Source organism: Trachymyrmex cornetzi, unplaced genomic scaffold, assembly GCF_001594075.2.
Source record: "Trachymyrmex cornetzi isolate Tcor2-1 unplaced genomic scaffold, Tcor1.1 scaffold45, whole genome shotgun sequence".
NCBI classification, from domain to species: domain Eukaryota; kingdom Metazoa; phylum Arthropoda; class Insecta; order Hymenoptera; family Formicidae; genus Trachymyrmex; species Trachymyrmex cornetzi.
This window is the reverse complement of record NW_017299289.1, coordinates 195,386-207,791: the sequence shown is the minus strand read 5'-3', so window position 1 is coordinate 207,791 and position 12,406 is coordinate 195,386. Positions and strand designations below refer to the sequence as shown.

General features: G+C 33.6%; 3 protein-coding genes and 1 pseudogene across 3 annotated transcripts; 1 reads left to right on the top strand and 3 right to left on the bottom strand.

Annotated features, from left to right (window-relative positions):
- Positions 1 to 365: 365 nt before the first annotated feature.
- Positions 366 to 2,914, bottom strand: LOC108764754 (leucine-rich repeat-containing protein 59). Its single transcript, XM_018513123.1, has 6 exons — positions 2,574 to 2,914; positions 2,233 to 2,292; positions 2,007 to 2,129; positions 1,731 to 1,944; positions 896 to 1,099; positions 366 to 805 (listed from the first exon to the last, which is right to left on the bottom strand). Exons 1-6 carry the CDS (start codon positions 2,673 to 2,675, stop codon positions 504 to 506), a joined length of 1,005 nt encoding a protein of 334 aa, XP_018368625.1. The 5' UTR covers positions 2,676 to 2,914; the 3' UTR covers positions 366 to 503.
- Positions 2,915 to 3,023: 109 nt separating this feature from the next.
- On the top strand, positions 3,024 to 6,393 carry Nulp1 (Nuclear localized protein 1). Its single transcript, XM_018513121.1, has 9 exons — positions 3,024 to 3,350; positions 3,419 to 3,679; positions 3,754 to 4,121; positions 4,228 to 4,462; positions 4,623 to 4,876; positions 4,953 to 5,262; positions 5,387 to 5,674; positions 5,759 to 5,940; positions 6,256 to 6,393. The coding sequence occupies exons 2-9, from the start codon at positions 3,548 to 3,550 to the stop codon at positions 6,278 to 6,280; spliced, it is 1,794 nt and encodes a 597-aa protein (XP_018368623.1). The 5' UTR covers positions 3,024 to 3,350; positions 3,419 to 3,547; the 3' UTR covers positions 6,281 to 6,393.
- Positions 6,394 to 6,533: 140 nt separating this feature from the next.
- On the bottom strand, positions 6,534 to 9,372 carry Arp3 (Actin-related protein 3). The gene is made up of 6 exons (XM_018513122.1): positions 9,219 to 9,372; positions 8,465 to 8,645; positions 8,054 to 8,368; positions 7,658 to 7,972; positions 7,247 to 7,465; positions 6,534 to 7,174 (listed from the first exon to the last, which is right to left on the bottom strand). The coding sequence occupies exons 1-6, from the start codon at positions 9,260 to 9,262 to the stop codon at positions 6,995 to 6,997; spliced, it is 1,254 nt and encodes a 417-aa protein (XP_018368624.1). The 5' UTR covers positions 9,263 to 9,372; the 3' UTR covers positions 6,534 to 6,994.
- Positions 9,373 to 11,986: 2,614 nt separating this feature from the next.
- The window catches only part of LOC108764701 (splicing factor 3A subunit 3 pseudogene), a 1,750-nt pseudogene continuing 1,330 nt past the window's right edge, over positions 11,987 to 12,406 (bottom strand).

The window sequence follows — 12,406 nt, the reverse complement described above, 5'->3', positions numbered from 1 at the left end:
AGGCATCTGATCGAGCCAAGATGGCGACTGATCAGTCGCGGCCACGAATTTTCCTAGATGCCCATTCCAGTAGAGTTCAGTGGCGCAGAACCGTATAAAATCAAATGAAATTCGTCTCGAGAACAATCTTCCACCATGGAACTTTGCTAATTATATAAATTTTTTTGTTTTATATTAAATATACAATAAAATATTAAAAATATGTAAATAGAAATAATTTTAATAATATAAATATCAAAATATTTATTAACTGAAAACAAAAATAAGAAATTATCAAATTATCACCTTCAACAATTCTAACAGGATACCATCGGCGTTACTTAGTTAAAATGTCAAACATCACGCCGAAAAATAAATAACGTGTCTGTCAGGAATATTTCTTTATTTGATGAAAATAAGCTTTTATGATACAACAAAATGTTAAATGCATTGCTTTATTATTTTCTTTAAATGCTTTGTGATTTTACCGATTTCCAAAGTTAAATGGAAATAGGCAAACAGTTTTATAATTCTTTCTCCTCTTTGCTTGTGCCACTCTCGAATTGTTTTCTGTAGAAATCGTTGGCAACGTCGATAATCGACTTGATCTGCTCAGTCGCGGACTTTATTATACGCTGCAAATAATCTGTAGTCTGTCGATGATAATTCTTCAACGGCAGCCCTGATAACGTCTGCGCATTTTGCAGAAATGTGTCCGTCTGTTGCTCATAACGCCATGAAAGCATCACTATCGCTATGGTAAGTAACGAGCTGATCACGAAGAACCATACGATCACACACGTGAAAGATCGGCATAGCCCAGTACCTGGATCACAAGCAATATGAAATAATACATGATATATAAACGATTTTTTATTTATGAATTAAAAAATTATTAAGATTAATACTCATTTACTTGTCGATTTGTACGATTTATGCGTAGACGCATTATTGGATGATCCCGTTAATCTTACGCTATCGCTATTGTCCTGCAAGCATCCCTCACTCTGTGTTGGAGAATTAGTTTTATTTCCGTTCATCTTCTCTCTTTCCACGTCCTTCTTCCTCTTTTTCTTCTTATTCTCTTTTTTTGTACTTGGCATCTCCTTGTCTGCATCGCCTGAAATATGCAGTAACATATCAGTAAATATTAATTAATTCCTAACTGTAATGTCAGTGTTACAATTTCATCACACTTATGCCTGTTTCTACTAATGTAGATTTTTATAATTTTACTCTGTAAAACTTTTTGAGTAAATCTCACTTTAAAAAGTGAAATATATGTCACTCTTAAAGATTGAAAATTGAGCTCTTTTTCAAGACTGACTCAATTTTCACTCTTTAGAGCGAGATTTCACTTTAAAAACATTGAGAGTATAAAGTTATCTACATTCATGGAAACAGGCATTAGACTGGATTGTTTCATCTATTCATAAATCTCAGCTCATTCAAATTAAGAAGTAGGAAATCGTTTGTCTTTGCAAAGCAATTGAATAGGGAAATTTTGCTCATTTTATTGGCCGTCTCCCTATTCAATTATCTCAGTTCATTCTTTTATTCTCTTATTTATCTATTAGCGAAATTAACACATACTTTATCTAAAGATGGCAACCAGCCCTTAACAAATAATATGGCTATATGTAACAGTTACATTATTGAATGTAAAATTATAACATCAATATTTATATTAGTTACTACTATTTACTAGGATTATGCAAGGCTTAAATGACTATGCAACAAGCGGCGCACACCTGTGACATTATTTAATCTACGTAATTTCTCTTCCTTGATGACGAGTTTAACATTGGACAAATAAGTGACGATATTACGAGCGCATGCCTGACACTCGCGCATATTACTGCATGGTCCCGCAACACTGGCTACAGCCTCGGTCAAAGGGTTTTCTTTTAAATCCAACCACCTTAGATTTTTTAATTCGCTCAGGCTCAGAGGTAATCTGCTGATCTATAAATTATACAAATTATGTATATAATTTTGTCAAAGGATGTATGGAGAAAACAGTTTACCTTATTAGCGTATAAATCCAAATGTTTCAATTGAGTCATCTCGCCAAAATTGTCAGGAAGTTCGACCAACATATTTCTGCTGAGATCCAATTTTACAATTTGTTTCAAGATAACAAAAGTGGCCTACAAAAAATTCGATGTCTACAATAGCACACAGATATTTAAATAATAAAATATTTAAATTATATAAAAATCTCTGAATTTTATGTAGTCCAATAAAACGTACCGGCAGTGAAATCAAAAGGTTGGTTGATAAATTGACATTTGTGGCTTTTCTAAGAGATGCCTGAAATATAACAGGATTTATATGAAGAATATTTATACCGTAAATTACTTCTATTTTATGATACATTATACAATAATAATTATATCTATTAATTATTTTGTAAATTAAACAATGTTTGTCCCTTAATCTATACTAGAAAAATTACGTAAAAGATATTTTAATATTCTATGTACCAAAGTATAAATTTATACAATATAAGTTATTCTAATACAGTAAAGTTAGTAAATTTCTATAAACGTTCCATTCAGTTTAAAAAAAAAAACAAAATAAAGAAGACTTACGATTTCTCGCACAGGCACTTCCTCCAAGTCGCACAAGCTGAGGTCCAGGGCGTCCTCCTTCAGCTTGTCCTTCACATCTTTCAACTTCAGTTTGACGGTCATGTCTGTCGAATCTTGTGTAAACCGTGAACGCGAGCCAGTCCGTGCGTCTGCGACGTCAGATCGCGATTATCGAGCCCCGCGCCCATGCCCCGGCCCCGTACACGTAAGCAGGTGCACGTCCGGGAGCGCGCTTGACATGTAGTGAATACACACCAAGAGGCTCACGTGGGCGTTGAACGCCTAACGGCTAACGGGTGCTTAACAGCCACCGATAATCGCGCCGACTTGTCTGCACTTGTCCCTGCGACTTCGCGTTTTGCGATCGCACGTTCTGAGGTACCAGAGTCCAGACTGGTACCTACTGTCCCTACCGACAAGGATAAATTGCGTGTTTTGCGCGACGTGTCAACGAAGGAGGGAGAAAAAGAGAGAGAGAGAGAGAGAGAGAGAGAGAGAGAGATTTCCTCTCCTCGTCAACTCACTCGTTAGCCAAATCTGGCCAAACTGCATTTAACTCGTCGATGTCGATTAACTTCGACCGTCTTCGGTCCTCCTTCGCGATCTCTACCATTTCCTTTATTTTGATCGCAGCTGAACAAAATCCTTTTGCAGGGCATTCTAGATCCTTTCTTTTTCCCTGGAAGATCATCCACCTATAGTAAGTACAGTAAGAGGCATTAGAGTTGCATCGTCTGTATCGTGCGTATCAGTGTGCCTCTCAATCGGATTTGAAAAGTGTGTATCAAACGAGGATGTTGTGATATTGATTTTACGAACATGTAACGAGCTGATAAATTTTGTAGATTATCGAAGAGGTGGTGAACATTCAAGATTTACGAGACTTGGAATCATAAACATTCTCGTGTGATAAGAGATAGCAGTAAATTTCAATTCTTGAAAAAAGAAAATACATTTTCTATATATATCTCAAAATGTCTACGCGATATATGAAAAAGGTCTATGGCAGCGATGTGACCCTGGAAACGGGTAACGACAACGCGAGTGACACAGAAGTTTCAGTAACCAGCAACACCAAGTCCAAGTCTTTCAATGTTTTCGATGTGGTACATAGAACTAAACATTGTCACATCGTTTTATTCTTTTCTGGATAAAGGTAACGTTAAAATTATGTTCACAGTTGAACTCTGATAAGGAGGATACTGATGACAGACAGGAAGCCGAAGATCTGGTTACAAACAGTACAGATTACAACACAAAGCGTAAGAAGAAGAAAAAGCATAAGAAGTTGGAAAACGAGAGAGTCAAGAGTCAGCAAGAGCATGACGGAGAATGTAACGAGAACATAGACGAGATTGAACGAAGTATAAGGGAGGTAAACAAATTGCTTGGAGAGCCATTACCAGGTTGCAGTACTCAAGTTTTGGAAGCGCAATGGGTTAATGATATATCTAAGGAAGATATATTAACTGTACAGCGTAAACACTTGAATCCACATAACGAATTAAAGAGGATCTTTGGTAGCAAAACTATAGAGGCTGGACAAAGGTAAAATTACATCTATATGTATAGTTATATCTACTTATGTAATGTACAGATAACGTTTGTAATTTATAAGTTTTTGTTGAGCGAAGAATACTTTTGTTTCTTACAGCAAGAAAAATAAAGGCCGTCCTGGAAATTTAAAAAAGACATGTTTGATTTATCCAGAAGATATTTATTGGGTATCATTAAAAAAATCTGGATTATCCATGTCTCTAGATCTAGATTACTCTACAGAGACCACGGAGAATGTACTTTATTTTGTATATGAACATAGTGCTTCGTATAAAGAGATACAACAAAAATTTTTGCAAGCTGTTGAAAGTTTAAATCCAGAGAATATAATTGTAAGTCAATATGCAGCAACATTAGTGATATTAGACTTCGCATTTCTGGCATAATATCTTTAATTGTTTTATCATATCATGAGCTTATTTACTAGATAAAAATGGTTTACTTCGAAATCTATTCAATATATAAATGTTAATACAAGTTATTATGTTTCAGAGTATAATGAATGCCCATTCTTATCATATAGACTCCCTCCTGCAGGTATCTGAAATGTGTAAACTAACTGAAGATTTAGCACATGCAGCAGAGTTTATTAAACGAGCTCTATACTGCTTAGAATGTGCGTTTCATCCATTCTTCAATATAACAACTGCGAAATGTCGATTGGACTATAGGAAGCAACAGAATCGTGCATTTTTTATAACACTTTTTAAACATCTTGGATTTGTCGGTGGACGTGCTTGCTATAGGTAAACATGCACGAATCAAAGGAATATCAATAAAAATATGTATAAGAATCTACATTAATTTAAATGAAAATTTCAGAACAAGCTTGGAATTATGTAAATTACTTTTGTCATTGGATCCTGAAGGTGATCCATTAGCAGTGGTCTTGTGCATTGACTTCTACGCTTTAAAAGCCAAAGAATATGAATGGTTCATAAAGTTTTGTAATCTATGGGAGGACTTCAGAAATTTAACTCAATTACCAAACATTGTATACAGCCTGGCTTTGGCTCATTTTCGTCTGGGAAATAAAACTGATGCGGATACACTTCTGCAAAATGCTCTTATCATGTTTCCAGATGTATTGATGCTCTTACTGGAGAAATGTAGTATACAAACAGACTCGAAGGTATCATAGACTTTAAAAAAATTGTCTTGAATACGATACTTTTTGAAATAATTATTTCAGAGCAAAATATATATATGTGTTTTGAAGAAATGTCATTTAATTATTTAAATATTAAATTTCTTAGGTAAGGTTTCACGAATTCTTCTACTCACATGCCAACACATCACCGGCTCTAGAGAAGCTGCAAAAATTATATGTGATGCGTAGCTTTCATCTTTGGAAAGAGACAGGTATTTTACCGTGGTTGGAAGAATGTGTGCACACTGTGCTAAATCGAATCGAGTCTGGAGATGATTATATCAAATACTGTCAAGTAAAGCGTAGCACACGCTATCGAGGAAAGCTGCCAAGGAACATTTTGAGACACATTATACTTTCAGACTTGCAGGAAGTTATAGTTAATGTCCAGGAGGTAATGTCTTGTATTCTGCATACTGTATTAAAATGCAGCATATTAATACAAATTTTATTAAAATTTGTATATTGCTTATTCCAGATCCAGGGCGAAGATCCAGTGTTGTCACATGATCCATTACCGCCACTAGACAGCATTGATATTTATAAAAGGCCTACAGCAAACAATAGACCAAACAGTTCAAATTTCTTTTCTCTCTTTTTCTCTTCGCTTTTCAGGAACATCAATGGCGCAGCTGCTGCTTTAAATGATTTGAATTTACTGTAAGTACATTACTAAAATAAAAAAAAAACAATAATCATCTCGAAAGATAGGAACATATAATCTTAATATTTTGACTATCCTCTTTTTTTATCCACTGACTTATATAATTAAACTACTTAAAATAAGTTATCAATTATGGGTTATTGTAAATTATAGATCATAGACGATTAATAATATAAGGTAATATAATTGTAATTATTTGGCTAAGTAACGAAAGCGCTAAGATCAAACTCATGTCGTTTAGACTTTCATTACTTAGTTGTGTATTCACATATCACGGTCTTATGACATTTTGTTTGTAATTATTTGTTTAGTGAGGAAAATGATGACCAAGCATAATGACAACTTTCTCTAATTGTATGGAACTTAACATCAGAGAAGAAATCTATGCAAATTGTGCAGTTTTAAATAATACATATACATCCTTTTAAACAGTACATGTAAAAATACAAAAAAAATAGAATTAGTATATATAATAATCAAATAAAAAGATAATGCCAGAATTATTTGCTGTATAAAGAAATTTCATATATACAATTGAAGTTTTGTTAGAATTTTTGCTCTATGTAAAATTGCTTCTATGTGTTGCATTCTTATATGCATCACTATATTAAATAACAAATAATTATTTGTAACATTATTATAAATCTGTTATTATATACGCATTTTTTAAAGTCTTGTAAATATGATAAATATATCTATACTGCAGTAAATAAAATACATAGTGAATTCTATGCACCTCATACTCAGTGTATACAAGTATATATCATACATCATGAACGAAAATTGATTAAATTCCAAAAACAAGAATAAATATACATTAATTTTCATAATCATAGATTCAAGTCATATACTTAAACATGCCGACATAATTCTGTAAAAAGAAGTATAAAATATGAAGTGTACCGACAAGTCGGAATCTTTGAATTATTTTTAATTGCATTTAGCACCATGTTAGAAAAACGAAGTAAATATTATCAGATAATCCTTAAATTCATAAATGACAATACTCTTAGAAATTATTTCGATCATCGTGTTCGCCCCATTTATTTCTTAAACCATACTGTGAAATACGGGATTATAACGACAAATTCCAGGACCGTACTCTTGGTATGCCTTCTTTGTGTGACAAACCGTGTAAAATTCTGGATCACTGGCCAGTAATGCACCACCATACCATACTGCACAACGTTGCTTATGATGCGATATTACACGAACATCTATTGGTTTTGGCTGGAATATAAATAAAAAATTTAATAACACAAAGTATATTATTTTTCTCTAAAAATAAGTTATGATATCTACCGTAATATGGCTGCCGCTTAGCGTTTCACTGAGCTTAAGCCGAGTGTCGACGATTTTTTTTATGTCGCGTTGCAATCGTCTACCAAAGTCTTTAAACATGGTGGAGCCACCCGATAATACAATATTACTATACAATGGTCTTCTAACGTCGATTGGGCAGTTTTGAATCACGTCGTCAACAATCTCATTGAGCGGCGTTGTAAAGTCCGGATTGGAAAACTGAAATATTGAGATATACAGAAAATGTGGGTATTAATTATAGATCTGTTCTTTTTAGTTGAACTTTTCGCATGGTTTTCTTTTTTTTCCAACTTTTTTGGAAAAAAAGAGGAAAGATGAATCATGCAATAAGTGCAGCTGACAAGAACAATTTTATATAAATTAATAATTATATGTATATAGGCAACTTACTTCGGGATGGAAGAATATTTCCGGTCCAAGAAACCTTTCGTATCCAACATCCACCACAAAAGGTTGTTTGGTGATATTGTTAATACCTTCATATTTCTTAATTTTCGTAGGATCACTATCATATTTGGCAAATTCCTTCGATATATCTGGGCATATGTAACAGTACTTCTCTTTAATTGACTTTGCTGTTTCTAATGATTGTTCAGGTGGTATCCCAATTTCTCGTTCCCTCAACAGACTTTGTATGAAATAGGTAATATCGCGACCAGCGATAGGAATGTGCTTTATACAACTTCCTATGACAAAACCTTCTGCCTATAAAAAAATGCAATAACTTAGATTCCAAAAAATCCAACTTAAACGATATATTCTGACATTACACGTTTTTATACATACTACTGGAATCACATGAGTTACACCATCTCCACTATCAACAACGACGCCTGTCAAAGTACGGTCCTCTACGTTCTTAGCTGTCCATGAGGCTGCTAAGGCGAGAACGGCTTGCACAGCTATGTAAAGTCCCGGCACATTAAACGACTCAAACATAATTTCCGCGGTATATTCCCGATTTTCCGGCGTGTTTAAAGGTGGTTCAGTTAAGAGAAAATAATGATCCTCAGGCTCTGACCTTAAGTATTTGAAAATGCATTGCTGTAAAAACTTTTCCATTAAATCCCAATCCTCTACTAAACCATGCCTCACTGGATACTGTAAATTAAGAACCAAAATGCATTTGATAAGTATCAGTCAAATTCAGACGAAAAAATCAATCTTGCATCAAACAAATGGATTGCGAGTAAATACTTTAATCGAATATCCAGTGGCTTCAAAAGCTTCATCTCCAATATAAGCATCCAGGTCTTCCACGCCTTTTGTAATTCTTCTTGCATTATTGTCGCCGACTTTAGCTGTCTCCTTGATAGCGATCGCTGACGGTATAGTCAGCTGAGGTTCCTTATTACCAGCAAATCCCAGTTTTGTGTACCTGAGATAACGCCATGATTAGATAAGGCTTGCTTTTTCAAGCTAAACCTTTTACACAGTTCATTTTTCTTCTTTTTCTCTCCATGTTGGAGAAAAAAAAAAGAGGAAAGATGAACGTGAAAAAAGTTCAGCTAAAAACAGTAAGCTTGATAATCACGAGCGAGAGGCTCATGAATCACTGAGTGTATCATGATTGTGTGTGGGCAAATATTTTTACGTACGTCGATACGATTCCGTCATGGGACGAAAAAGAGATTATTCATCATAAAGAATGCGAGATGCACGTAAATCATCGAGGGGTGAAGGGGATTTAGTTCGCAATGGATTTGGCCGAAGTTTACGAGCACAGATCTATGCATGATGCATAAAGCATCAACCAATCAAAGTCATTCATTTCATGGAAAAAAAAGACTCCGATTGATTAATTCTCTTATGCATTATGCGTTATGCAAAGGTCCGTGTTCCGACCCGAAATGTCATCGATGACAGATCGGTTGACTATCTAACCTAAAACCAACTCCACCCTCCGCCAAGATCGATTACGGCCGTTCTATCGTTCCGGGGTGGTGCTTACCCTGTGCCCACGTCGATGACGCACGCGGGGAGACGTCCGAGCATGATTCCGACACTACCAATCACTCTTATCCCGGCAAATGCCTGACAACGGTCGCGACTAACCAAAGTGATACCACGCCTCTCTTCTCGACGCACGGTACGCACTTTAGCGACACCCGGTATATGGCCTCGCCGCGAGAATCGAGAATATCGAGATATCTAAAGTCACTAGAGCCCGGTTCCACTAAGCACTATAAACGTGAGTATTCGCATCCGCCATTTTTACTCCTTTTCTCACTCTCTTGCTCCTCTTTTCTCAATTCCTTGCTTCTCTCTCCATTCCGCCGCTAAACTAAGAAGATTGAAGAGAGAAGAGAGAACAAACAGTGGGGAAAGGAGTAAAAATGGTGGACGCGAATACCGTTTCTAGTGCTCTAGTTCCACTAGAGCATTAGAGCACTAGAAACGTAGGTATTCTCATCCACTATTTTTACTCCTTTTCTGAGACGGGTTATGGCCGCGACGGTTATGGCGAGTGCGACTCGAATAGAACATCTATGTTGAAAGTGTTTTATGGCGTTTCATCGATGATAGCGACATCTGATTAGATGATTTTCAAAATATGAACTATATGATGTTACTTACTGGGTAATACAGATTCTTACGTGTATGAATTTATTATATCACAGTACGGTAGCGGTATCTTGTGCGGGTATCGCACGCTTGTCTATCTGGGTATTATTATACATCGCTATATAAATTTTATTACACATATAAAAGCAACACAATTGAGAAGTATATTAAACAAAGAATTTTTAAGACCGTAAATGTGAACACACAATGTGTATTAGAACGGAAAAAAATGTTATATATATTGAAAAATTTTATTATATAATTATGTATAATTGTATATAAAATATGTCAATTTTTTACATAACTATATATAATTTTACATATTTTTATGTAATTACACATAATTATACATGAAATATTTTTTTTGGTAAATATATTACTATATCGGTTTCTCTTTTTTAAAGTAAAAAAAAATAAAAAGTGATTAGTATACTAGTTGTAATGTAATTCCCGCATAAAAATATAGTTGTTATTCGGAGTACATGCCTAAAAATATTTAATTCTATGCGTGTTCCTTATGAAAGTCTTAATTGTCCAGTGTAAACAGAAAATCCGGAACAATTATACTTCCTGCCTGACTAATGATAGATCACATCAGTATTATGCGTTGCGATCAGAGAGATACCAAAGTGTTTTTGGAATAGTAAATGGATGTGTGATCACAATTAATGTGCTTTTATGTATATTAAATGTTTTCCCTCTTCCAAATGTAATATTCGCTGACATCGTGATATTATCTGATGCAGAGTAATGAAACAAATATAAGATTTATTAAATATTCCATATCTATATATGTGCATAGACCTTGTCTTTGTAATTAAGTATAAGACATATGGAAGCAAGAAAAAAGTAAGTAAGGAAATTGCGACTGTTGGAGAAAAGAAGAGAATTTAAGTATTCCATCTTTATGGTATAATTTTTTACCAAATGCCTAGAGTGTGAAAAATCATATTACTGGTAACCATTCACGTTAATCAAAGTTAAATATTAATTTAAATTTTAAAATATATAAAAAAGCTACATCTGTTATTTTTTATCAATTTTTAAGAATAGAATTCTTATACAAATTCAATTATTATTATAATGGAAAACAACAATAATCCATTAATAAAAAACTACAATTTAGGAAATTCGTTTTTCATTTGAGCTACGTTTATTTTTATTAATAGAGTAGATAAAGGTAGCTACAAAGGTAATCGATTACAGAAATTAAATAGTCAGTTTCAATAAAATATACTTTCTAAGTACAGTACAAATATAGCAAAAAAGCAAATTAATTTATATAAATAATCAGTTTTTAAAACATAATTATTAACATATACTTCCCAAGTTTTCAGTATATTAATTGAACAAATGTTTCTTATATTGCAACCCACTTTTTGCAATCTATAATTTGCAACGGAATTCTGTTTATAATTTACAATTTTACACATATCTTATAATACATTGAACTTTTAAAGAATTATAATACACACATATATAGAAAATACATATTCAAATACACGCACCCGCATACGCACACACACAAAAATGTATAGCAAATAAAATAAATATACAATATTCTATCCTGCGTTCTAATACAAGTTATATACTATCTCTATATAATCGTGGGCTTACAAAAATATATTTTTAGTGAATGTAACCAAAATGCTTACATATAGCATTAGATATCTTTAATCTTATTTATCTAGTAGGATTGGCAGAATGGTAGGTTTCATTATCTTTAATGTAAATTAGATACAGTCATGTGTGGAAATGTGCTTCATACACGCACGTGAAAAAGAAAAATTAAAATTTCTGCAAATTTTAACTTTTATAAAAGAAATGATCTCATTTCAAAAACTAGATTTAAATAAATGTCTTCTTTTTTTATAACTTTTCAAGGAAATATCCTTTTCTAAATTTGAGATTATTTTGGATCTATAAAAATCTTATTTTTATTTACAACTTTCTTCTGTGTTCAAAATAATCCCAGAAATAATCGTTTAAAATAAAATATTTCTTTATGTATACATATAAATGCATGCATACTCATATGAATAATATTATTCTTTGGTTGTTTAAATCCAAATTTTAAAGTAATAATATAATTTAATAAACGAAATAAATGGATAAGAAAGTATTTTATTGGTGAAAATGCTTTAATGAGTGGAATAATAAACAATTAGTAGTGCAGTTGATACTCAAAAATTACAATAATATTTTCAGATGTATACTTTATAGCAGACCTTGTCTTTTGAGATCTTCGTATGTTTTACGATTGACTACATTGCCAAGCGAATCTTCAAATTCTTCTTCTTGCTCTGGTTGCCAACGCTCGGCTTGTTTCTGCGCTTTCAGTTTTTCCCACAGAGCAAGAGCGTCTTCAATCTGAGTGACATTAGCAAAATGCGCTGTATTCGGAATGCCAAGACAACGCATGCCATGTGCATGTCTCCATTCCGCAAAATGCCTTTGGAATGCTTTCGGACCTTTATACGTAAAGTTTCCACAAATCTCACAGTTGTAACTGATATTTAAGCCATGCAGCTTGTACAACCAGTAAGGTATAGGCTTGCCGTCCCAACCTAGTGG